The sequence below is a fragment of the Aythya ferina genome, assembly GCF_964211825.1.
Source record: "Aythya ferina genome assembly, chromosome: 12".
Lineage (NCBI taxonomy): Eukaryota > Metazoa > Chordata > Aves > Anseriformes > Anatidae > Aythya > Aythya ferina.
Window position 1 is genome coordinate 6,801,187 of NC_140308.1, and position 26,148 is coordinate 6,827,334.

General features: G+C 40.3%; 1 protein-coding gene across 5 annotated transcripts in view; it reads left to right on the plus strand.

Annotated features, from left to right (window-relative positions):
- Positions 1–2,986: 2,986 nt before the first annotated feature.
- ADAMTS18 (ADAM metallopeptidase with thrombospondin type 1 motif 18) overlaps positions 2,987–26,148 on the plus strand; it is a 79,552-nt gene continuing 56,390 nt past the window's right edge. For 2 of the 5 annotated variants that reach the window (XM_084533385.1, XM_084533386.1), the window contains exons 1-3: positions 2,987–3,305; positions 3,414–3,498; positions 5,381–5,697. In XM_084533385.1, the coding sequence (XP_084389511.1) occupies positions 3,153–3,305; positions 3,414–3,498; positions 5,381–5,697 (555 nt within the window). In that variant the 5' untranslated portion in view covers positions 2,987–3,152. The remainder of the gene's footprint in view (positions 3,306–3,413; positions 3,499–5,380; positions 5,698–26,148) is intronic. The other 3 variants (XM_084533387.1, XM_084533388.1, XM_084533389.1) reach the window with 2 other exon arrangements.

The following is a 26,148-nucleotide window of genomic DNA, read 5'->3' on the forward strand; positions in this document are numbered from 1 at the left end:
TATGACTGGAAAAATAATTGAGGTTGACGGAGGCAGAGATGGTAGCTATCAGACAACAGACTTCTATGAATGACTCACTCATCTTAGTGGTCAAAAATGTCTCTTATAATACAGAATTTGCTCTAACAAAGCAGGTAAAACAAACATGATGGCATTTTTATTCAGGGCATATTTCTTCTGCATGCCCATCAGATGTGTTACCAATAATATGAGTTCTGTGTTTGCAGAGACTCTTTATCACTGTGGCCATGATAGCATCGTTCTTAGGGAAAAAAAAAAAAAAAAAAAAAAAAAAGATAAAAATCTATAGAATTTCACAAGAAAAGATGGATTCAGAATTAGGAAATACAAAGTTATAGAAAACAATCATCCTTTTCCTGCAATAAGCTAGTGAGTGGAAACAAGAACGCTCAATATCTGTGCATCCAGACATCAAGGTGATATGTATGGAGAGTTTGCACCCCAGTATGATATACCTAGAGCGGATGGATGAGACACTTGGGTGGAACTTGGCTGTGCTCTTGCAAGACTCAGTATGGGGATGAAAGTGAAGCAGTAATTCGCTGCTGGTATAGCACAGCAAAACATCTGCTCTTCCCTTGTAGATAAGAAAGAAATCATGACTTTCTGAGTCATGGTACCTAGATGAATGTCATAATGCTGGAGATCTTCCACAAGAAGTCCATTATGGGTAGTGCAATGCTGTCTATAGGTGACAAATTTCTGCTGGAATGCCATATTTTCTTGTATTCATTCTCTTGTAGATAGAACCAACTGCAGCAGGTGGATACAAACAGTAAGGGAAGAAAATGGGAAGGAAAAGACCAACTGAAAACATTACAGAACTGATCAGCATGAAAAAGTTATAGCAGCGTCCAACCTGACAGCCTGGGGAGAAGACAGGAGTCCAGTGACAGACCATAGCATGGTAATGATCACCTCTGAGGCAATATATTCTGGCTGGTCATCTGCGGTGGGAAATGCTTGGGAGTGGGGGGTGAGAGAAAACCCTCTGACACCACGTTGTTTAGCACCCCGTTGACTGTGGTGCTTTATTTCTCTAAGGGTTCGCATGGTAACTATGTTTGCACATGGTAACGAGCTGCCTGCAGGATTCTCTGATGTTTATGACCGTCACTGCTGGGGTCTTGATTGACTGGGGGAGCAAAGTGTGATGTGTCCAAGCATGTGAACTGATCAATGTTGCTGCTTACAGGCCAAGAAAGGTTGGGGTCCCCTGCCTAATGCCAAATCAAATTTGGACACATGTCATTTATAGGCATGCAAAGCAGTATCACATTTTTTTCTTCTTCTTTGATCACACTCAGAAACTACAAATCCCCAGGGTGAAGTCTTAACTCCACAGAAAGCAGGCGCAAAACTCCCTTCTGTGGTGCTTGGTTTATGGTGAAAGTTTTGTTGTTGTTGTTGCTTTTTTAAACAGTCCTTATAATTTCTAGAAATCCATGCTTATTTCCCTTCCCTCACAGCAAGTAAAATGTCAGTCTTCACAGTCAGGTGGTCTGCTGAAAACAGTCAAGTCTGTCTGTTCAGGGTGTGGAAGGCTGATTATAAATTTACAGCCCTATAGTTTTATATTTTCTCCTATTATCTACTCTTCAGAGCATGTTTTATGTGTTTTGCTCTGCTGGGACAAATGCTAAGTTGTAGCCAGCTATTTCTTTTGAATGTACTCAGTGGGAGGTGGCAGTTGTGTTATTACAAAAAGGTCTTGAAACTTTACCACAACATATTCAGCAAGGTGACGATGTAAAACCATTGGGAAACAAGAGAGAGGTGAAGGAGAAATTCCACACCTGGGAAGTTATTGAATGTTTCAAGGCAGACCATGCTTTAGAAGGGAAAGCATCGCTGCTCTGCCTAATCCACTGCCCCAGTCCAGTTGTCAAGAGCCCTCCAGTGAAGGAGACAGAGCTCCAGCTCACCTCGCATCCATTGTATCCTCCAGCTTGTGTGCCAAGTGGAGCAGCCAGGCACCTTAAATTGGCACCGTCGACTGCTTACTTTTGTGGTGTGACACTGGGACAATGGAGATTTTGAGTGTGATTGCATTGAGCCATATACAAAAACTCTCTGGCACAAAAGGGAGATCACGGGGTGAGGGACACTTCTATAAGTGCAGCCAAACCCATCAGAAACAAGTTCTGTATTGATTCCCGACCCATTAACTTCGGTTTTATGTTTCCTTTCAGATTATTCAGATCTTTCCTGCATTACTGATGTTTTCTCTAGAAGGGGAAGTGGAACCTGACAGCATGGACTAGAGCAGTCGAGACCAGAACCGAGTGCTCCTTTTGGCTCAATACACGTAGGTGGTGTGCAGTCCTTTGTGGACATCCATGTTGGACAGTAAGTGCTCAGTAGTGGGTCTTGGCTATCACAGCTGGATTTCCTTCACAGGCACCCTTATCTGTGTTTGATTTTGATTGTTTGTGTGTTTTCCTTGAAGATGTCTTTGGAAACAATGGACCACAGCAGTACATTCTCTCCAAACGAAGCTGGATGGCTGATACCGGACCCCACACCCCTCTCCCAACACCAGCACCGAGACCCCCGCACATTTCGGCTGAGCCCCACGCCTCCACCACCACCCCCCGCACCCCCTCGTCCCTCAGCCCCCCGCAGGTGCCGCGGCCGCCTCCCTCCTGCTCAGCCCAGCCTCCCGCAAACCCTCCGCATCCCACCGCCCCCTGCCCAGGTGCCTCCCCCGGTTCCCTGCGGCCCCTGGCCTCCTCGGCACGGCTCGGCACGGCACGGCTCGCACCACACGGCTCGGCACGGCTCGGCACAGCCCTACCCCGGCCCGGCCCGGCCCGGCCCCGCCGCCTCCCCATTGGTCCCTCCCGCTCCCCTCCGCTCCGCTCCGCGGCGCCCCCCGGGCGGCGGCCGGGCCGAGACGCGGCGCCGGAGGCAGCGCTGCCCCGCGGCGGCGGCGGCGGCGGCTTAAAGCGTGCGCGCCGGCGGCGAGGGCGCGCTCACCTGGGCGCCGCTCCATGGGCTCCGCCGCCGCGCACAGAGCCGGCCGCCGGAGCCGCTGCGGGGCAGAGCCCAGGTGACCATGCGGGGGAGCCGGGCTCGGCCGCCGCACGCTTCGGGGAGCAGGTAGCAGCGCTCCAGGTGCGCGGCGGAACATGGACTGTCTCCTGCTGCTCGGCTGGACGGTACCTGTTGCGGTTCTCAGCGGCTGCTCCATGCAATTCCCGACCCTCCCGTGGCTTGGAAGCGCTGTAAAGGCAGGTCGAGAGCACTTTCTTTTGCAATCGCCTAGAGTGCTTGCATACCAGGTTACTGCACAGTCTCTGGTGCCTTGTCTTTCTGCCTTCCCTTGTCAAGTAAATCTCGCCCAATGCTTCTTTTTTCTCTCTCTCTCTTTTTTTTTTTTTCTCTTGCAGACCCTTCAGTTGTGCTGCCTCTGTTGCATGTTTCATGCAGCAACTTTAACCAGTGACAGCATCAGCATCAGTGAATTAAATCATGGTTTGTATAGCTCTTTGTGTTATCTATGTATGTGATGTATGTGAACATTTGTGTGGATGCTTTTTTTTTTTTTTTTTTTTTTTGGTAGACTGAGCGTTCAAAGTGAAGAAGCCACGGTGTTCAGGGAACATAAAGTGAAAGCAAGTTGGCTGCCATAAAATAGCTAACCCTGGGCAGAGATTAACTTGTTCAGCCCTGCATGCAAAAGCTAAAAAGAATGATAGGTAAAGGCAAAGTGAGTGAATAAACGAGCTGGTAAATACATCCACGTTTACATGTGCAATTAGGAAGATGAATGTGTATGTAGCCACAATAACAAAACCTCATGCATCTGTTAAGGAAGCAATGAGACAAAAGTAATGAAAAGATTTGGGTGGGAGGGTGGAAGAAGCAGAACAGTGCAGGCTAAGGGAAAGCAAACCTGGAGAGAAAGGACTGCTCTGAATGAGAGCTGAGGAACAGTTTGTTCCCAGGTTGCAGAGACTAGCACTTAGATGCTGATGAGTTTGGGAAGTTTGAAGTGCAGTGTATGCTTTTTATTGGGTGAGAGTGGAAACAAAGTACAATAGAGAACCACACCAGGGTGCAGAAAGGAAAACCCTGTTGCACCCTATCATCTGCTCACTGGGGGATTCCCTCTCTCCAGCAGCTGCTTGCATTTTTTGGCCACTAGCCTGCTTAGAGTCCTCAACTTCTGCCGTTGATTAACGCCACTTGAGGAAAGTGAAAGCTCTTGATGTATTGTTTCCACCGTCTAAGAAAAAACAACCTATCATTGGTTATGTGCTCAGCTTAACGTGCATCCAATAAAATCTATTTAGGCGAGAAGAGTGGTAGTTTTTGCAACATCTGTTACGACATAAGAAGGAAGAGTTTTTTTCTTCTTTCCAAAGGGTGTTAGAAGTGGATTGTCTGACTGTCAAATCTATGGACATCTTTAAGTATTTGCAGAGAAGTACAGCTCAATGGTTCAATGGGGCAGGGAAGCAGTTCAGTCAGCATAGTTACTCATATAACTGGGAACTGGTGCCAATGGTGCTAGTTCAGCAAATGACTGAAATTCAGACCAAGCTTCCAGCATCCAAGTAATCCCTGTATGGGTAGTTCAACAGCAGTGGTCATGTACTTCAAGCTAAGTGCCTGCTAGCTGGATCATGACCTCTATTTTTTTTTTTTTTCCTTTCCTAGGTTGTGTGAGTAGATCTTCTTGCAAATAGTTTTGTAATTTTTCACGTATTTTATCCAAAACAATAAAGTTCTTTGACACGCAATTAGCAATGGCTGACTAAAGGTTATTAGGTAGGATGTAATCTCTTTCTGCTGAAGGTCAATTACAATTTGAAACCCAGTCTAATCAAGTCACTACAAAGAGATGAGGTCTCACTCAGTTAAGGCATTAATAAATTAATCCTTTAATCCATTTGAACAAGTGGTACAGTTCTACAAAGTCCCAGTCATGGTTCCCCCTACAGTGATACAATATTTGCTGCATTCTTAGGGAAGGAAAAAAAAAAAACAAACCAAAGCAGCCTTCACATTTGACAGCAATTAATACAGGGGGAGGGGAAAATCTACAGATCTGCTGGTGATGACAAATGTCTTCAGAAGAATGATTGTGGGAATGTTCACAGCTATGCTAGTTAGTCTGTACCTCTCAGTGGGGCAGAAAGGAAACAAACACAGTTTGAGAGCCTGTGTGACTTACAGGGATGAATATATGCAGTCAAGACTATATACACATAGCCTGTAGAGCTTTCAGGCCTGTACTTAAATGATGGAATTCTTCATACCATAGTGAAAGCCTGCTGCTTACTGTGTAAGAATGACACTTACCTTATTTGCTGGATGCTAAAGCTGATGGCTAACTTTTTTATCGTTACAGATTATGTATTTGTGACACCTGTCAAAGTGGATTCCAGTGGATCGTACATTTCACACAATGTTTTGCACAGTACTAGGAAAAAGAGATCAACTCAGAGTTCAAAGAGTTCCTTGCACTACAAATTTTCAGCATTTGGACAGGAACTTCATTTAGAACTTAAACCTTCAACCATTTTAAGCAACAGTTTTATTGTCCAGGTACTCGGGAAAGATGGAGTCTCAAATTCTCAGGAACATGACATTGAGCAGTGTTTCTACCAGGGATTTATAAGGAACGATAGCACCTCATCAGTAGCAATATCTACGTGTGTAGGCTTGGTAAGTGTTTCTTTAAAACAAATCAGTGTTTGAAGTATTTTCATATATGGAACAGTAGCTGTTTTGGCAAAGATCTGTATGTATGTACCATATACCATTTGGTGACTTTCCTAAAACCACCAGCGCATTTAACAGAAGAGATTTAGTTATAGCCACTGAACTGCATCACACCTTTTGTAATTTTTTATCATAGTCTTTGAGGAAAAAACAGAAGATTGGCCAGTAGTCCTAGTAATTAACCCACAGCAATTTTCATTTGCTATAGTTTGTGATAGTTTCTCCTTCTTTCACCTGCTTTTAAGTAAATGTTCTTGTTGCTTTTGTGAACTACTTTGGATAAAGAAAAAATCAATCCACAATTTAAGAGCAAAAAATATTTATACCTAGGTTTGTCAACTACTTTAAGGAAGGGTGAATTTCTTAGCTCAGTAGGAGTTATGAACCAATCCTTTGACAATTGCAGCCTACTTTGGTTTATAAGTCTTGACGAGTTGATCTCTTATGAATGTGTTAAATGTTATCTTTGCATATTTTATATTTATGGCTGTCATCCAAGTTCATGAAAAATTATTATGCACAAATTATTATTTTTTTTTTCAAAATATATTTGACAGTGCTCTTTGCCTGCAGAGAAGTCTTTATTGACTTAACTCAGAATAGTCATCTACAGAATTAATGGTTATTGATGGCTTTTAGGCAAAAGATCTTACACCTTGCCTGCAGTCTGCTATGAATGCAGATTAAAGAAGGGAAATTCAACAATGTTAGGTTATATGAAGCTGTCTTTATGCTGTGCAGTTCATTAGGGTCCAGAGGATATGTTAGGTCACCCTCTAGAAATCTTTCTTGGAAAGGTACTTGACCATAAGGGCTATTAAACTGCATGATGGGACCAAAAGAGGGGCACTTCAGACATCCAGTGTTTCCTTTGAAATAGTAATCAGTGACTTAAGAGGAGGGTGGTTCACTTGGAAGAACTGTTGAATACTGATAATTGGTTGCAAGTAGTCTGGATTATATTTTGTATGCTCTACTTCTTTTTATTTTATTTTATTATTATTTTTTTTTTCCCTGTGTTGGTCACAGCAGTTTGAAGGAATTAATATTTTATAGTTCATTTGAACAGTTGCAAATGTGACTTTGGAGCAGGTGCCAGGAACAGGAATGAAACTTTCTTTTGTTTTTATGTTTGGAGTCCCAAAGTCTCCATATCAGGTGTGCTTAGTCGTGAATTTCTATAGAAACTTAATTTTCAAAACTACAAGCTTTTACTGTTTTTATTCCAACAAAAGCCATTCTCACTCATTGCAGTGTTTGCCATTTCCTCTAAGGGAAGTGCTCTACCTACATATAACAGTTAAAATTTGGGTGATCTCCCCCGCTTGGTCACGTTTTGTTTTCTAACATGCTTTATGAGCTAAGTGAAGCTGGGCTTGTCATGTCTTGTCTGGAGAAGGAAGGTTCAAGTCTGCCTCAGGTCACAGAGAAACAGAATGTGGTGATCTTAACTGAGACTGAAATGGATCTGTTACCACTGTCTCGACATAGAGATTGTTATGACTGGTAAGCTTTACTTAGAAAAGATCCAGAAACTGATCAAAAGAGAATAAATACTGTGGCTTGAACAAATTTATTATGGCACAACATTTTCAGTACCTACACTATCATCAATTATAATCTGTCTCTTTCTTTAATCAGTTCCAAGATTCAACAGATTTCACCTTAAATTGTTATTTTAAACCGGTAAGTGAAGTAAACCTTATAATAATCTCTGGCAGAGTCAGTATTACAAATAATGCAGAATTGTTCCTTTCTCCGTATCCATCCATTATTTTCAGTGCACCTAGTGAATATCAGGAAACTTATCAACAGGGCTCTTAGTCTTTCAGTTTGCAAGGCTGCCTTAAAAATGTGTCATCAACTGTCTGTAATGACAACCACGTCATTTTTACTGTGATCCAAATTCAGTGATCATATGTTAAGTCTGGACGCTGTGCTCCGATCAAGAGAACCTTGTGAATAGCTCCTATATCCTCTTTGCACCAACTACTTTTGTCACTTGGTTGCCCTTCTTTCCTATTTGTTTTGTTCACTGCAATTAAACCGAAAGTGGTGTTTCTTCTATATGGTTGGTAGCACTAATCTTTCCATTGTTCCTTTCATTAGCAATAGCTTCTCTACAATAAAACTGCAGTGACCCATTCTTTCAAGCCTGGAACACCACAATGTGATTTGGAAGCAATTGCATTTCAATAGACTACAGGGACTCTTTGATCTAATTTTTTGGATGACCTAGAGTATTCAGTCATTCAGTTGTCTGTTATCTGCCATTGCCTGCAGAGTGGACTTTTGAGAGTGTCTATATGAAAAGGTTTGTTAGGCAGGATGACCTTAACTTAACACTGGAAAGGAGCAAGAATTTGTTGCTTCAGTATAAATCTATTAAGAGATGGACGTATCTTACACTTTAATAGCTTAATTGACACTAAGGCCTCACGTTTTTATGCTGACTTGTTGATTTGAGACTGCATCTTCCCATCAGTCAATGCAATTTCCTTGATGTGTCAAAAGGCAAAACTGGGTCCACACTCTTTTTCTGAATAAGTACTCATGTAAATTAAGTTAGCATTTTAGGGTAGTGTGTACAGAATTACTATGAGTACTGCCTCTTGCCTTTTCATCTTTAAAGTGTTTAGGTATTTTGATTGTCAATGGGAAACTTGCTTTCTTCTGTACACTTTTGCTTCAGTCAGCATCCTTTATTTGCTGGAGCATCAGCTATACAGCAAGAAAGCTGTGATTTTTTTATTTATTTATTTTGATGAAATGAACTTGTATGCAAGAAACCTTGTTTAGATCTTACATGCCTGCTTCACCGTCAGGCATTCAGTAACAGCATCATACTTTCTTGGTAACAGCATGTCAGATTTAGTAAAATTCAGGCTCGTGGTCTACAACATAGAGTCATTCAGTCAGTTTATCAAAAATGCTCAAAATACAGGTATAGTTTCTACACCTTCATAAAAATGTGTTCTGGACTATCTGTAGAGAAGATAATACATTCTCTCCAAAGAAGCTGTGATTACTTTTTTTTAATGTTCATATATTTTGCTAATACTTCCTCACTCTCAGGGCTGCTTTTGTTTTGTTTTGTTTAGCTCTTCTAACTTTGGGTCAGTGAGTTCATTTACATTTGTAAATATAAAATTAGTTTCTTCCTTTGTCATCATCTTAATGTGGCCCAAATAGAAAATCCTGTAAAATTTTCAACTCCTTTCCCCACTGATGTTCATTGTCATTTTTAATAAAACTCTTCTGATAGTCAAGAATGACTTGGATATTCCTTCAAGTTCCACAAATTCCTTGTGCTTTCCCAATGTGTACATCCAGGCCGCTGGTTTGTCTTGCTGCTTCTTCCTGTTTGTGTGTTCAATTCAAGCCGCTCATTCTTCCCCACTTTTTTTCCAAGCTCCTGTTTTGAGCTAATTCATACTTATTCAAATTACAGTTTATTATTACTGATATTATTTAGTAATATATCATTACTTATATTTGCCTTTAGCTATATTATTGGGACCCAAAGCCACATAACAAAGTTTTTTTTTTCCCCAGTTTTTCTGAAATAGGTGGTGCAGGCCATTGTTAGAATAAGGCTTATTTTTATTTTTTTTAGGAAGTATTCAGTTTGGCCATTTCTCTATTCCCAACTACTTGCCCTTGCCCCTTTGCCCATCCTCATACACTCTATCCTGTGTTAAAAACAGGTATCTATGTCAGGTTCACCATCTTTAAACCCACTTCCAGGATGACTCTATCTTTAAAAGCCTTACTACTGTTTGTATGTTGATTGCATGCTTTTTTTTGTCTACTTTCTGTCTCCTTACGTGCTGCATATGCTCGGTCTATGTATACATAATCTCTTGTATAAAGTGAGAGGTTTCCAGTCACACAGAAAATCAGGGCAGAATAAAAGAGAACCCTAGAGTTGTCAGTAGTCAAGTGGCGTTCTAGAGAGAGTCTTAAAAGTAATTTATAACTGTGCATTTAGGAACTGAAATCACACTACCCTTGTGAACAAGAACCCTCTCTTTAAGAGTCAAGCAAGTTTACATTGTAGTCCAATACACAAAACATAGAAAATACCGATCATAATGAATGAGTTGGTTTTTATTTATAGCATTTGTGGGAATGTTGCTGCTATTTGGTGGAGGAGAGGCAAGGGCATCTGACAAGTACAAAGCATGTGCCCCCCGAGAAGAGAAAAGAAAAAAACATGTACAACATAAAGGAGTGCTCCTACCATTACATCATAGAGGAGACATGCATCTGTATTTTGGGTCAGAGAGAAAATCAGCAAAGTTCAGTGGAACAGTTCAAGTACTTTAAAACTGCATGATACAGAGTTTTATTGTTTAGACCAAATTCATCCCTAAACAAATGTGCTATCATGGAGGCCTGACAGACTGCACCTGCTTATGCTAGAAGAGAATATGGGCCATTCTGCCCCTTTTATTTATGTACCTCAATTAGAAGAGTGGAGTCAGCTTTGAGCATTAGCTAGTGCCCTCCTTTGTTTTTGGTAAGATGTGATTGAATCTTTCATTATAAGGGGCCTCTTTCTCTTGTCTCAAGTTCTGTTGTGTTTGTTAGTGTCTAGTCAAGGGAAGAGAAAGAGGAGGGAAGGATGAATCATGTTACACTCACTGAGCTGTCAGAGGAGTCTATGACTGGAGAAAGGGTTAGGTGTAGCTCTGAGAGATAAACAGGAGATGTATTAATTCACTCGTAGTTGTGTGTGCATGTCTGAGGGCAGGACTTTTCTCAAAATATCAAAGAACCCACAAAATTAAAGCCTCTTAGCATAGTCTGGCCACCTAAGAGGCAGGCAGGCAAGGCAACTCATATAACCATGCATTGTAGACATTTAATTGCACCCCATATTAGTATTATTTAAGCTCATACTAACAACTTCTTATACCTAGAGCTTACACTTAAGTCCAATTAAGTAGATTGAGACAAATCCCAATGTTCTTATTCAGACAAACTCCCATCATAATCAGTGAGCCAGACTGGTGGTAAAAGTACAAAACAATTGCTGTTTGCAATGAAGTTCCTTTAGAAACCTACCACTGTAAAAACAGGACAAATATGGCCCAATAGGACCTTGAAGAAAAGATTTGTTTCATTCTGAAAGCTATTTCAGTCCATCTACAAGTCAATATACAAACTCTATAATTTTTGCTGTTACACCAGAACAAAATGAGCAGCATATGGAACATATGTTCTTTGACCTTCTTTATATTCACACACCAACACATCTCTATCCTCTATAAAACACAAATTCTATTTCACAGAATCATCACTTTGTCCACCATCTTGATAGACATTGGGTAATTATTCATCCCATAATACAGTAAAGAGGAAAGGAAAAATTTTCCAAGGAAAATGAGGTGACTGAAAAAAAGCATTCTTGCAGATATTTTAAAGTATACTAGACAAACACAAATATTTTTGTATTGACTGTTGATAGGAAATGAATTGCATGATTAGGTTATTGATTACCCTCCTGCATATCTGTCAGATAAGCTTCCTGTTCAGCTCTGGTTTTAACTCTGCAAGACAAAGACAGTGTTATCCCAGGCAGTGTGATCCTACTGATTCCTCAAAGGTGAGATATGGAGTTAGATAGGTTTAAGGTTGGAGGAATAATCTGTCTCCACTGGACAGGAGGACTAATAGAGTTTGTGGTTCTTCCAGGTTTAGTAAAAAAAAAAAATAAAATATAACCCTTGAACATACATAGAGGAAATACTGCCACTGAGTATGAGCAGTTTGGCTCCATCAGCCTGAACATAGTGGCTGTGAACATAGAACAGTTCTCAAGACTGCCCACAGGAGCTAGTCCTCTAAGTCATTTTTGCCTGCTCCATTATTGCTTAACTGGCAGTAAGAGCATGGAAATTGTTTGTTGGTGTATTTCAGAACAAACTTTAGGCTGTTGTGAGCACCAGTGCTTGCACCCTAAAAACAGTGCCAGAAACAGGGGGTCGTCCACTTGTGTGTAGATAGGCAGTTTGTCCTGACCTTTTTTTTCTAAGAAGCAGTCTTGTGACTTCTAAATGAATCACTAGACTTTATCTATACTTGAAACATCAGCATTTTTCTTGCTGTAGCAAAATCTTTCCACAAAGCTTAGTTCCCACAGTTTCCCTAGTCCGTTTGAGAGAAGCTAATAGTCAAATGCCCTCATAAGGGTCAGGAGAGGATGACCTGTCTGCGCAGACTTGACCTCCTCATAACAGGATGTCTTTGATGTAAATGAGGATTTTTATTTTAAGTGCCACTATTTTGTTTGGACCATACTATCTCTGCTGCTGAGATGCAACATATTCTCTTCTCCACAGCCATGAACTACTGAACATCTAACATATTTCCCTTTTTAGAGGCAGATTCTAAAAACTAATAGCCGCTTTCAGTTACTAATAATTAACTTAAACAAGATTTTATTTCTCTTTTTCCCCTTCCTCCACTTCAAAAGTGCTTGAGGAAGATACCGGGTCTGCATACCTAGAATAAAGTCTTTTGTTTACCCAAACCACAATGACAGCCTGTGAAACTGTAGTTCAAGTCCAACTCAAGCAGCCCACTCCCACAGCTCCTTACATGACACACAGCAGTGGAGTGAGTGAAAAGCAGAGGAGTATCTTGGTTGTGCCTTGGTACTGCAGCACAGTCCACTTAATTTGAGCAAACAGCGATATCAAAACTGTTCTTAATCACTGTTTTCTTAAACTTGCTTCCTCCTTAGTCTCTCTGTACAAGCAGTACACCGGTTTGGCACTTACAGTTTTTTATCGCAGTTATATTTATGTGCACAAGGTATTTAAGATAATGCTTTCAGATTTGCAATGATTGTGTCTCTGACGTACAGTGTGCCCCATACTCAAAAGAGATTTAGTTTGATCACTGGGACAGCCGTCCAGTACTGCCAACGATGAGAGAAGGGCAGAGGTCTGAAAACTGTTCTCAACTTCAGTGGTTTTGAAATTTGCAGTCCATGGATGGGGTAAGATAAAAGCTGGGGCCATGCTGTGCAAAGGCATCCAGAGTTGTGATGCTAATAATTTATCAGTTGGTTCTATAAGACAATTTCAGAGCTATTTGCATCTGATTTCACTGTCTCCTGGACATAAGTATTGCTGTGGACCTATGGATTTCTCTGGGGGATTTCTAGAAGATACCTGTCTTTTTTTTGGAAGTTGCACTGTTCAGCAATAACCTAACACCCCCACTAAAGTGAACAGTCTATTTAGTCATCAGAAGTGTTCCCTCTAATTTCCTGATCACGCACAGCTGTTAGCTCTGTGCGACACATTTTGGTCTTCTCTCAGTGAACTAGTAGGAGAAGGGTTAAACTTAGTTATCTGCAGTGAGAGGTACACTGGACCTGCAGTGAGAGCTAGCACTGAACCTACCGCAAGTTCTATCAGCTGAAGCTCAGACTTCATTATCTTTTTTTGTAAAACCCACTCATTTTGTGTTAGGAAGGCTGACTAGCCCTTAAATGGTATCTGAATTGAACCTTAATGGATAATTACATTACAAACAAGGTTTTCCTCTGTCTTTTTGATCATGTCACTGGGAGCAAAAACGTTGGTTCTTTCTTGCCTTTTCTTATCCCATTTTAATCCCAATTCTGTTGCTGCAGGTCTACCATAAATTACAGTATGCTAAAGGAATTTCCTATTGATTTGCTCTGACAGTGATTTGACCAGCTATGTGAATAGCTGATGGAAGCAGAACTTATCTTTGGTTCAGACAGTAGAGCGTTGACTAAAGCTTCGAGGTAAACATTTACAGAAACTTGAAATCATAATGCCTTGCAGCTCAGCACAATTTACAAATGTATTAATTAAGCTTCAGTACTGGCTTTACTCTGTGTTAGAAGAGACTCATAATAGGTTGACATCAGTAACCTTTTATTGTTTATCGTGCTCGGAAGTCACTAAGAATGAGGGTGAAGAAATGTCAAATAATCAGGTCATATGCAAGTGAATGAGTCTTGATGGTTGAAGCTTAGTACCGTGGGAACCATTATTGTCCAGAGTAATTTCTGGAACAGTCAAGTTAATTTCTTTTTTCAATGTTAGTTCATAAGCTGGGGAAATCTACAAACAATTTATACAGTCAGATGAAAATTCTTTTCCTGAGTCTCATAGGTAGCTTCACAGCTAGTTCCTGACACAAATTAGTAAAACAAAAAAGTCTGATGACAAAGATAACAGGTCTTGAAGTTATTCTTACTGAAATAGCAAGGTCCAGCATAAATGCATTTAATAGAAGAGGAAGCTGAAGCAATAAAGTGATATTTACTTGCAGAGACAATAGGGCATTGCCTTTTCACTCTTCTGTGGCATTAACATTTCTAGCTGCCCCACTATGTACACAGCTCTCATGGCTTTATGCTGTGAGGACTGGATTCTTGCTGTTCACAGTGGGATCACTTGAATGCTTGTGCCTGCCTGCCTAATATATGTTAATTGAAGGACTTTTGTGTCTCAACATCTTTATTAATATTAATGGAATGAGATTTTTAATGGACCTATACAAAATATGCTTGACCTAGCTTAAGCCCTCACTTTTGTTTTTCTACTCTGCAGCACAGTGTGGCTTCCAACTAATTTAAGAACGTAATATTATATTCTGTGGCAGAATACACAAACTAATGAAACATGGATTACTCTTCAGATCTTCAGTTTCTTTGCCATGCAATATAAAATTTATGTAACATCAGAATATAATTAGTTTTTTTAAATAATGAAATTAAAAACAGATTTTCTTTTTCTTCATGCAAATTAATGCGTTTCAGTGAAGAGACTGAGCATTTAAAAATAAATCTGTCTTGAGCAAGCTTGTCTTATGTGACACATTCTTTTTTTTTCGGAAGAAGTCATGAAAACAGTAGGTCTTAAAATTAGGCTAGACTAAACCTCAAGAAATATTTCCAGTCAATACCGCAATGGGATTATTATCTGGTCATGGTATAGGGTAGGTATAAATGGTGTAAAGCAGTGTCAGAGAAGAAAGTTTAAACTTTTCAAAAAAATGTGGCTACCCAGTTTAATTTCCTGCTAACACTTGATAGAAAGTTGTGCTATTTATCTTGGTTGATGCAAGTATAAATTAAGGATTATAGTACCGATCTTGGTCTAGGGCCAGCCTGATTTTTCTGCAGCCCGCCATGGATCTGTGGATAATTACAGTACAGACGAGAAAAATGTTTCTGTCACTTTTGCACTTTTTTGCTACTTCTTCTGTCAGAGGATCATTCCTTATAGTCTGCTCTACAGACTTACATTGTTTGCAATAGCTGTCTGTGAAATCACTGTAGAGACCAACCTACCACAACAGTATATCCAGCCCCAAGTTTCTTTCTCTGATTGCTGGCTGCTCTTCATGCTAGAAGCCATGCTGAAGGCTGCATGGATATTTTTTGCATTCTCAACATCGTGTGCTGATGATCAGATTGTTTTCTCGCCTCTAGCAAAAGGTTGAGCAAAGGGGAGAAAAAGAACAACTTCCAGGCTGAGACAGAAGCGAGCAGCTGACATCCTTTGATTCCTGTACCACAGTATCTTTCACTGTCATTGACAGGTATTTGTTGGTTTAGGGGCTTCATCTAAAGCTTGTGGAGAGTAAAAAGTTTTATGCTGGCTTTTCTGGATCAGAACCTGTCCTCAGGAGAGTTCCTCCATGTATCTTCTTGGCCATAGAATGAAGAGTGACACCATTTCTTTGGGTAAAATTACTACAATTACTCCTTGATTTAGAAAGGCGTTTTTCAAATGGAGAGTAGTGCTGGCTCATCAGGAAAGTGAAGCATGTCGGTTTCCACTGACAGACCCTAAAACACATCTTGTAAATAATCCAAGGTAATACTGTATAATCAGATTTTCCTGAGTTACAAAATGGAGGAAAATGGCCTACCTGAAAGGCAAAGAAACCCATCTACAGACTGCCTGTATCCTATTCTAAGGGACTACTCAGACTAACAGCAGCCAGACATGAAATGAAGCAGGAGTTCAGGTGGCTTCCCAGAGAACCAGCTGCTGCTACTGCTGCTGGAAAATGCAGTGAAGTGCTTGGCATCTGGTGCCTGCAGCTGCCAGATGTGTTTCAGTGAACTAACACCAAATGTTTTCATTATTGCTATGCTGCCAGGGTATTATGACAATGAAAGAGAAAAGGAAGTGCAATGGCCACCAAAAAATTCAAAGTCAAAACTAAGTAAATGTAAAGAGGTTACTTGGCCTAATCCTGATCAAGTCTTGGTGAAGTAAAATCTGGCATTTAGAGTAAAAGAGGAAAGTAGTTTCAGGCTTGTTTCCCTTGGTTGACAGGAGTTGGATTTCACAGTCTTTGACCTGCAAATATGTGCAAGGATGTTAACACCTGTCTTCCTGGGAACACCTGTAGGAGGCAAGACCTTATTTGTATTTTGCCCTTGGTAGGAGAGCTGAATAATTGCATAGAGGAGGACATGTAGTCTCCTATAGAAACAGTTAAGTGATACTTGTGATTCCTCTGCCTATCGGAGAGCCCTTGGTGGTCATTTTCACTGTCTGAAGCAGGGTCCTACAGCTCTCACTCAGTGAGGGTCATACATGAACCCAAATACAGGGTGGGAGCCATGACAGAGCAGCATACAGTCAGGGCCATGTGTCACTGAACATCAGACTAATGATATGGTGACAAAGTTTTGGTTTCTACATCAGCCTGCGTGACAGATGTAACACCAGTGAAAGGATAATTTGGACCTGAAGCTGAGTCAGCAAGACCAGATGATATATTACCACAGACAGTTGAAGCTGAGATCAAAAATGTGCCAGACTTTGGTTTTGACCTGTATATGTCACCAGTTCTATTTACATGTTTTCAGCTTTTGGGTTGTAGTCCCATAAGAAGTATATTTTTTGTTGTAATTTTCCAACCGTTTCTTGAAAAGTAGCTTTCTGGTGTACAGAATAGTAACACAAGACTAAATTAGTTAGAATCAGCTTGAGGCTGAAGGAACAATATATTTTTATGTTGTGGCTGTTCACATGATTTATTTAATCATTTTAAAGATTTCAGTTTGGGAAAGTCAGGAATGCACTCTAATGTGAGAAACAAAACAAAAGAAATGTTCTTTGCCCAGAATGAAGGTCTGTGTTCTGCAAACTAGCATTTGTATGGCGCAAAGGATACTCAGCCTCCACAGGCCTACTTTTCTAGTGGGTTTAACAGAAGATTTGGAGTATTTCCCTGTGGGGCTGTGTTGCTACTTGCCATCAACCTGCTCTGAATGGTGCCCCTGTGCTCCAAAATGCATCCATAGTGTGCCACATGCCTTTAAAGGCCGTTTATCTTCTGGACCTGACTTTTTGCATTTTACTACTCAGTAAAAAGGAAGAGAAATTGATGTATACACACATACATGTCTATACCAAAGAGCTGAATAGGTGCTAGTGTGAATCTTGATTTTACTAAAGACAGTGCAATGCAGTAAATATGAATGCATTTTCATTTCCATAAGGTTGCACAAGGCAATGCTCTCTAGAGCTGTTATCTTTTCTGCCATTCAATAGCAATATTGTGCTAGCAAAATAGTAACTATAATTTTAATCAGCTCCTTCATGTTTCTTCCAGGAAGGGACTCCAATTTTAAGAAGGACGATGAGGTTTGTCTGTTTGATTTTTATAGTAAGTGGATGAATGAAAAGTAATTGCAAAAAATGACCATGACATTTATCAGTCCTGCATGACTTCTATCATTATATATTAAAACTGTTAAAGGAAGAAGTTGTTATGAATTCATAAATTATTTTATACAATTTACTTATGCAAAAAAATACATTTAGGTTTGATGACATTTGTAAGAATTGATAGTAGTATAAATAATTTGAAAAAAACATGGAAGTCCAGTGTCCCATTCTGGCACTTTTGAGGAGTTCAGTAGAGGTGTACAAAGAAGAGTCCAGGGTAGGAGTGAGCAAATGTGGAATCTTGGGCTGAAACTATGTCAACAGGATGGGGAGTGTAGTTTCAACCCTCTCTTATCTTCACAGCGTTTCTTGTGCATGCTAGCTCTGCAGCGAGATGGTTGATTGATTCATAGCAACTGATGGCCAGTTTAAAATTACAAAGCTTTCAATTTCCTTGTTCCTGGCAGATGAAGAGGGCGGGCATTTCCTGATTATATGGTATACATTCAAAGTATTTCAGTTCCCTATGGTGCTATTTGTGACTAATTTACTTCCATACAACATTAACACTGCTGGTTTTATGCTGTGGGAGGAGTGTATAGTGTAACATGCTGTGAAGAGAGGAAATGTTTCACAACAAGAGGTCCTTCTGGCTTTTCCTCTGTTTATGTTACCACCTGGAAAGTAGAAAAGGTGGAGTAAATGACTGATGATCCAGATGCATGAACAGTCACATCTTTAGGCATGACACATTAAGCTGGGCAAATCCACACAGAGAAATGGCAGGATTGCACTTTTACTCCTGAAAGCAAATATATTCTGATGTAGGAAAATGTGTAGGCATGAATAGCACGTGACTACCTTCATGCCACTGGTCTTTTGGCAGGCCCTTTAGCCAAAGAAAGTGACCACTGAGCAGCCAGATTATTCTGGGGAGAAGTCAGGGATGCACTAAGGTGAGAGACAGGGGCTAGGGACAGGATATATCTGAGAAGTTGTAATGTGAAAATGATAAATCAGGGTCTGTGCAATCAACATTGAGGTTCGGAGGGGCTCAGAATGAGGGGAACACATTTTTTACTCTTCGTGTTCACTTCCGTAATTCCTGCCTATGGCTGTAGACAAGTGATTTCTTCCTTATGGGAGTTGGTGTGCTTTGATGCACTACTTACTTGACTCATGCAGCACCTCTCAGCCCACCAAGTGTATCCTGATTTCTAAGGGCTCAAGATACAACAGTAGCTAAGCTATGCAGCACTTCACTCAGGTTGTGCCCAAAGTCCACAGAGAGTCCTCAGGTCTTGTGTTCTGTGCTGCCAGGGTGGAGCAGGGAGCACATGCAGGCCCTGGGACTGGGAAATACACACTAGCCTGATGTGTCTGTAACTCTCAAACACTTCCTTGATGTCCCAGAGCCTCTGTGACCCTGACAGCACATTCCTCTTCTTGGAGCTTTTTTCTTAACCTATGTTTAACCTGACCTTTGCTTAACCTACCGTTCAGTAGATTCATTGCAGAAAGAAGGTCAGGCTGCCTAGGAAATTATCCCTGCTAAATCTTCTGTTGATTATTTTTTTTTACCATCTTTTTGTAACTTTGCAACATGTTAAGCTGTCAACAAATTACATATAATTATATTTCCCTTGACTTTACTGCATTTGTAATTCAACTAGAAGGCCTATAGTGCTTAATAAAGTGACAACTCCTGTGGCAATAGATTTCCAGATTTCTTGGACCAGTTTAATGTAGAGAATATCTCATGGAAGAAAACATCACTTTCAAGTACAGTCTTCCCTTTGACACTTTATTTTTACCATTTCTTGAGGTCTCAGAGATCATCACAAGGTTATGTAGATCTTTCGGGTTCCATGGTCCATATTAGAAGGTATTACATTGACAACACTCTACTGTACAAATGCTTTGATGAAAAAATGCTATTCACTTGCTTGAAATTCACAACAAATGTATGCTTGCTGACACAAGAATCAAAGGCTTCCCTTTTTGGATGAATCTCTAAAGGACTCTGTAGAAATGGAATCCTTTGTGTCCTTTCCTCATCTTCTTTTTTGTCCTCTGATTCTCAGAGGTGCTTATTGGAGCTGATTTCATAAATGAAAAGAAATTTGTAAATATTCCTACACCATCTTACATGCTTTTATTAAGATGCATCCCTGCTAAAGAGTCACATAATTCATAGGCTTATACTAAAATCTGCATATGGTAAAATCAATGTAACCTTTCATGACTGCTGTAGCTCTGCAGGCCTAGGCAGTAAGTCAAACACAGACCTGAATACTTGGAAACTGTTGTGTTAACAGCCCAAGTACTGGTTTAGACTTGTATGTTGTACTCTGACCCTGTCAGCAGGCAGGATGTCAACAGATGTAAATTGATGTATTGCATTGAGGAATGGATTTAGCTCACTTTATGCTGAAAATTTGGACCAATATTAAGGTAGTGATATTGTTTCCATTTTAAGAGGACAGTTTCTGCATGCTATTGTATTTGATACCAAACCAGGACATAATTGTGGTGGTTTTTACATGAGGTCAAAGTTGTTTCTACTACAGAGATTACTGCAGTTAGAAAATTATGCTGAAAATTATTTCTCATCAAACTTTCATTTATAATTGTATTAAAAACCTTTCTAGACAGGGCCAAATTCACTCAGACTTCCTGTGTTTCATTTCAGTGGTGAAACCAGCAAGACAGTTGGCATGCTCACCTTTGTGCATCATTCCCTTAAAATCAAAACATAGACTAATTTGTGGGAGGGAGGAGTGTATGTATGCACAGTTTCGAAGGAGGACAGAAATTAGGGCAGTATATCTGGGCACAACCATTTGGTAACTTGTTACCTTTGACTACAATTGGGAAAACAAATCTTTGGACCCCCGGAATACTTGGCAATGTAATACCATGAAGGCAGGTTTCCTGGCTATAAACAGTGCCCACAAATATGAGAGTTTTTGACGGCATGCAGTTACAACATTTATCTTAGCAAATAACTCCTTATTCAAATGCCCATTCTAAATTAAGACCAGGACACTAAAGTTGTACCTATTGGATACTATATCTCTAAATCTGACATGGAGTTGTCATTGTACAGGATTCTTAATGTGAAAAACCTGAGAAAACGGTGAGGTCTTATTTTAAATCGTTGGAATGATACTGCTCTGTATTTCAGGTTTAATGGTATGAATTGCATTCAAAGTTTTACTGATCTGCCATTTTTTAGAAAGAAAACACGATTCACACACACTTAAGCTACTGTCCTGTTTTGAAGAGATGACTACAGCAAAAGCAGAGAAGATGAAATTTATTCTATCCTGCTCCCCCTTTTGCAGCAATGCTAAGCAATCACACTTCATCTATAGGCATGTGTGAAGTGTAAAGAATTACAGCAAGAGAATTCCTAGTTATGAGCAAACCTACCGACCTGCTCAGACTCCAGTGAATGTGACCACATTATTTCAGGGTCACATATCGTGTCGCACTGTGAGTCCTGTGACTGGGGACACATGGCACAAGTCCATCTAGTGACGTGATGAGGGACAGATCATGGGCAGAGCCACATTTGAGCAATGTGTCTTTGAACAGGGTGCTTACCAGTGTGGAGCCCTGCTAGGTGGCACGTACTCAGCTACCATGACCTTGTATGCTCTGGTCAGTGGATGAGAGCTCAGGCTGCTGAGTGGCATCCTCAAGGCTGGGGCTGCAGGGGGAGAAAGGCCATGTGCTTGTAGTGACGGAGACAGAGGCATTTTAGAACAACCCAACTGGAGTCAAATGCGAGTCTTCACAAGTCTGTTTTGACCATCTGCAGTGTAGAGTATACTGGCCTGCCTTTAGAACTGCGAAAACTGAGGAACGGAGAAGCTGAATGACTGAAGAACTGGGAGTTTAATCCAGATAACCCAGGCGCCAGCCTGACATCTCACTCTTGCGCCATCTTTGCTTCTTAGTTTCCATTCCTTTAATGGTCTAAGCTTTTTTGTTCCACTCCCTTTCCCCTTCCCACACAGATATTTCAACATATGTATATGTCTGTGGATGTGGAATATCAGCAAAGCTGATACTTTGCTCCCTACAGAGTTCTTTGTGACCACTCTCTCATGTAACTAATCCATAGCAATGTATACTCCAACAAGGAAAATTAAAAGGTTGGGAACCACTGACCTAACTTCTTAGTAAGCAATACAGCTGGCAATCAGATGTAACCCGAGCTCCTCACTATTGGAGCTGCCTGAGCTATTCATAGCAAAATAAAATTGCTATGGGAATAGAGCTGGATTTATTTTGTTTGAATGCAAATTATCCCAGGTCAGACAGGCTCAGATCTTCTGCCCCCTCAAATTCATTTGCATCAGCTCTGCTAGGCTAAAGCTTTTATCTGGAGGATCTTCAGTGGGGAAAAGTAGATATGTGTAGTGAACTGCCACTGTCTAGAACATTCCCTGTGGGGCTTTGACACAATCATTGTAAGCCACTCTGAGCAGAGTGAAGGGTCTGCCATCAGCTAGTCCTGTGCGGTGTCTGAGCGTGGTTAGTCTCTCTGTCTTGGCTGCAACTTCAACAAGGTGTCTTAAAGGTCTGAAGGAGCCTTTCACACTTGTTTGCCACTCTCACTCATGATTTGTAATCTTCTGAAAAGCCTAGCTGCCAAAGTCCTATCATCACAGGAAAAGCTGAGTTTTCACTAAAAAAATAGACCAAGTATGACTCTAGTACACATGATCATAAAGGGTAAAAAAAACACGTTAAACACTCAATCCAAAATGTTTTAAGAAATCAGAAAGCAAATAAAACACCAAAGCCCTTAAGCATTATTTAAAAAAAAATCTCGTAACTTACAGTATTGTGCAAGGCCTGATTCAAGACTTCCAATGTTTGGAGCTGCATGTGCGATAGGAGGGAATGTTCCTTATCAGAAACAAGCAAACATCTGCTAATGCTGAGATCCTATGGAAAAGAATCTCTAAGTACTGATTTTAGTTATCTGTTATCATCAGTTCTTTTGTTTTAAGCAGTTCATTTTTGGTGTCATTATTACCTAAATAGTCTTACTGGTTTTGCTTTTATCAGTTATAGGATCAGAAGATTGATTGACAAGGCATGCCATTTCCGTAGAATATTAGTACATCTGAATTTCATCAACATAAATTCATTAGCTATATACAGAGGAGAAGAATCTTCCCAGTGCCTTTTCATTGCACCTAATCCTTTGAGCAGTATGAATAATTCATAGTGGACCATCCACAGGGCAACTTTCTGCCCTGTCCAAAGGTCTGTTAAAGATCTAGATATCTCCAAGTCACATTTCAGAGCTTTAAGAGGAATATAAATGGTGCTTTTATGGGAGGACAGGGAGGGCTGCACTTCCTATGCTTCAAAGTTAAAGGTAGGGCTCCTCTCGCAGGCAACGAATTCTGTTACATGCAATGCTAGTTTAGGGGACTAACTGAGCTACCTTTTGAAGACAGTTGGCCTGTTACACTTGGTGTACCATAAGTAACTAATCAACTGTAAGACGGCACATGACAAGTACGGGCTGCCTCTTTTTAGGAAAAGTGAAGCATAAATGCATTCATAAAACAATCCTGCTGTTTCCTGTTTGCATTGTGATGGATTTCAGAGCTGTCATAACTAATAAAATATCTAGATTTTATCTTACAGTTGCAGGGATTTGCTTAAACAGGCCATACCCAACTGCTTGTACAGCTACCAAGCCTAAATTCAAGCAGCTTGTTTTAGCTAACTGCTTTCCAGAACCATTGTAACAAGCCAAAGAGCCAAACAGTCAGTGCCCATACTGATGGAATCGTTAACGAAGTGATCTTGAATGCACTTGGCAAAACACTTAATTTAAACTGTAGTTTGTGTCATAATGCTGTACTTTACATTAGTACTTTTCTTCTGTTCATTTATGATGCCTACTGTTTTTTTGTTTTGTTTTGTTTTTTAATATGAGAAATGAGGAAGCTCAGTTATATATAAGCAAGTATTTAATCTTTGGCAAAGCAATCAGATTTGTGTCAGTTCTAGAATATCTCATTACCCTGCAATAAATACCAATTTAATACATTTAAATACCAATGTGACTGGTTCTATTACCTTCAATGGAGGAACAAATAAGAGTATTTCCTTATTTGCCATTTGTTGACAGAGGATTGCATAAAGATGTTTTAAACAAGTTCAGTCAACTGCAGAAATACAAAGGCACTATTCAGATATAATGTTGTCTTTGTTCATATAGGAATAATTAAAGACATGCAATTTTGTTACCTCGTTTTAATAACTGCTGCATGTTCTGCATAGCAATTCTTTAGAGCAGCCAAACAGAGTAGTCTTTCATGACTAATTCAGATTGGCAATTTAAATGTCTTACTCTCCTTCTGTCAGATCCTCTGATAGTAAAATGTTATGTTGTTAAGAATTCCTAACATTTTACATTTGCAAGAAATCTATATATTAGAAAACAGAATAAACTCAGTTATTTTGTGGGTCATTTAGAACATACAGAAACGTGATCAGCTGAGAGCTCTCAAATTGAAATAGACAACCAGTGATTCTAATGCTTCTTTCATAATAAAAATAGTATGTATAAAGTCCATTAACTTAACCTAAACATTTGGTGTGGTACTGAGCCAGATATTGCAATCTGGTGAAAATCAGTAAAGGTCTGCTGAGGTTATCCACATCAGCCAGGGCCTCAGACCAATAAAACATTACATTTGTACCTTTCTGATTCTGGGATAGTCCTCAGTAACTGCCCATCTACAGACTCGATGCTATTCTGAAGAATGGGTGAATTTGTTTGGCAAACATAAAAGCTAGGGAATAGTTTAGTTAACTTAAATTCTCTTTTGTTTAGTGTGTTCGCATGACTTTGTGCTGCCTGGTTTGGGACAGGATCAAAAATGAAAATGCTCTGAGTTTTACTCGTGGGATCTCTGACTTCAATAATACATGTGTATTATTGGAAACCTCATGAGAGTCCATTCTCACTAGTTTCCCAGAACATATTCTTTCCCAAATTGTTATAAAAGCACTCTGGAAATGCTTGCAGTTCAGAGACAATGTTCAGTTCAGTGGGAGCTCCTGGGTGCTTAGCACTCTAAAAGTTGGAGATTTATTTAACAACCTGTGGATGGATTTAGGGGGGCAGACCTGTCACTTTATGTTGGAAAATCATGGATCGCGTCCCTGTTGCTGTGTCTCAGAACCTTGTTTAATTCACCCAGTGCTTCAGTAACATGGGTGCATCTGTATGAAATGCCCTTCTGAGGGGAACAGAAACAAAATACGGAGGCAAAATACACTTCAACTCTGTTAGCTGCCACGGCTGTCGCCTTTGCAGCTACCACCCAGAAAAGGGGCTGTAGGTCATAGCAGAGAGGGAACAAACTTCTTTAATTACCATGATTTACTGCCATTGGTTTGGCTGTTTGCTCATGCTGCTTCCCATGGGTAAAGATATCTTTCACCTCTGCAACACTTCCCATAACTCAGCTCCTTCATTCTGCTTTGCCAGATAAGTTGCTTGTATTTTTTCTGCCTGATTTCACATCTTAATTTGCTCATTTTGATTATAGTTTCCAGGGTATTGACATTTTGACCCTAACCTGAGAGGTGCTCAATAACCCATCTCTCAAAAAGTTAGTTAGCGATATCAGGTATCTACTATTTCAGGTCACTCTGTACTATACTGCTGGCTATAATTCTTGGAAATAGTTTTGCTTATGACTGTAGTAAGGTTATAGTCTTACATATTTTTCATTCTACCACCTTAACCTATCCGAAGAGGTGAGTCTTCCTCATTACACATTCTCTTAAGAAACATTGATTTAGACTGCCCACAAGATGTGGGATTGCTTTGAACAGCCTTATACTGGTATTGGTTGAATATCCTGGCTTTGGAGGAAAGAAAAATTCATGGCATGTGTGAGAAAACTGTATATCCCTTTTCAAGGCTAGACCCAAACCTCATTCTAAGCAGCTGGCACTTTTTGTCATCTTGAGGGGATTTTGTAGCAGGCTGCTGGTATATGCATGGGGGACTGCCATCTCTGATCATGCATTTGAAATGGATCTGAAATCACCATTGCTGTTCTCCAAGCTGCTGGCCAAGAACTAGCTCTGTTACAAAATACCGTGTAGACACATAAACATTATGCTGAGTTTGAGCTAATAAGCCCAGTCTCTCAGCAGCTACATTGCTCAGCTGGCTTGCCTCCAGCTGCCTTGGACCACATGCAGACTGCATGGAGGGCTAGTCTCAAACATGAAGAGCATATCTATACTTCATAAAGGGACTACCACTAACCCTATAAAACCCGATGGAAGGGACTCATCTCCCTCTTTCTGCTTCTAAGATGCTGATGATTCCAGAACTGGAAATGGTCAGAAAATTCTCACAGGTGGGACATATGAGCTAGGGGAGGCCCTCCTCCAGCAAGGTGGAGAACGGTCTTTTGCGATGCTAAAGGACCAGAAACCTAGCATCACATCAGGGCAGAAAACAAGAGTTTGGCTTTAATTAAAATGAACTGTAGCTAAGCTCATTTCATGAGTTTTCACTATGAAGAGGAGAAAAGCGGCAGTATGCTGTGACACGTGATGGTCCCAAAATACTGTAAAGTGAATTCCAGATATAGAGGCAACTTGTGGTTGTGGACCTCAGATAATTTTAAATAACCAGCAACTA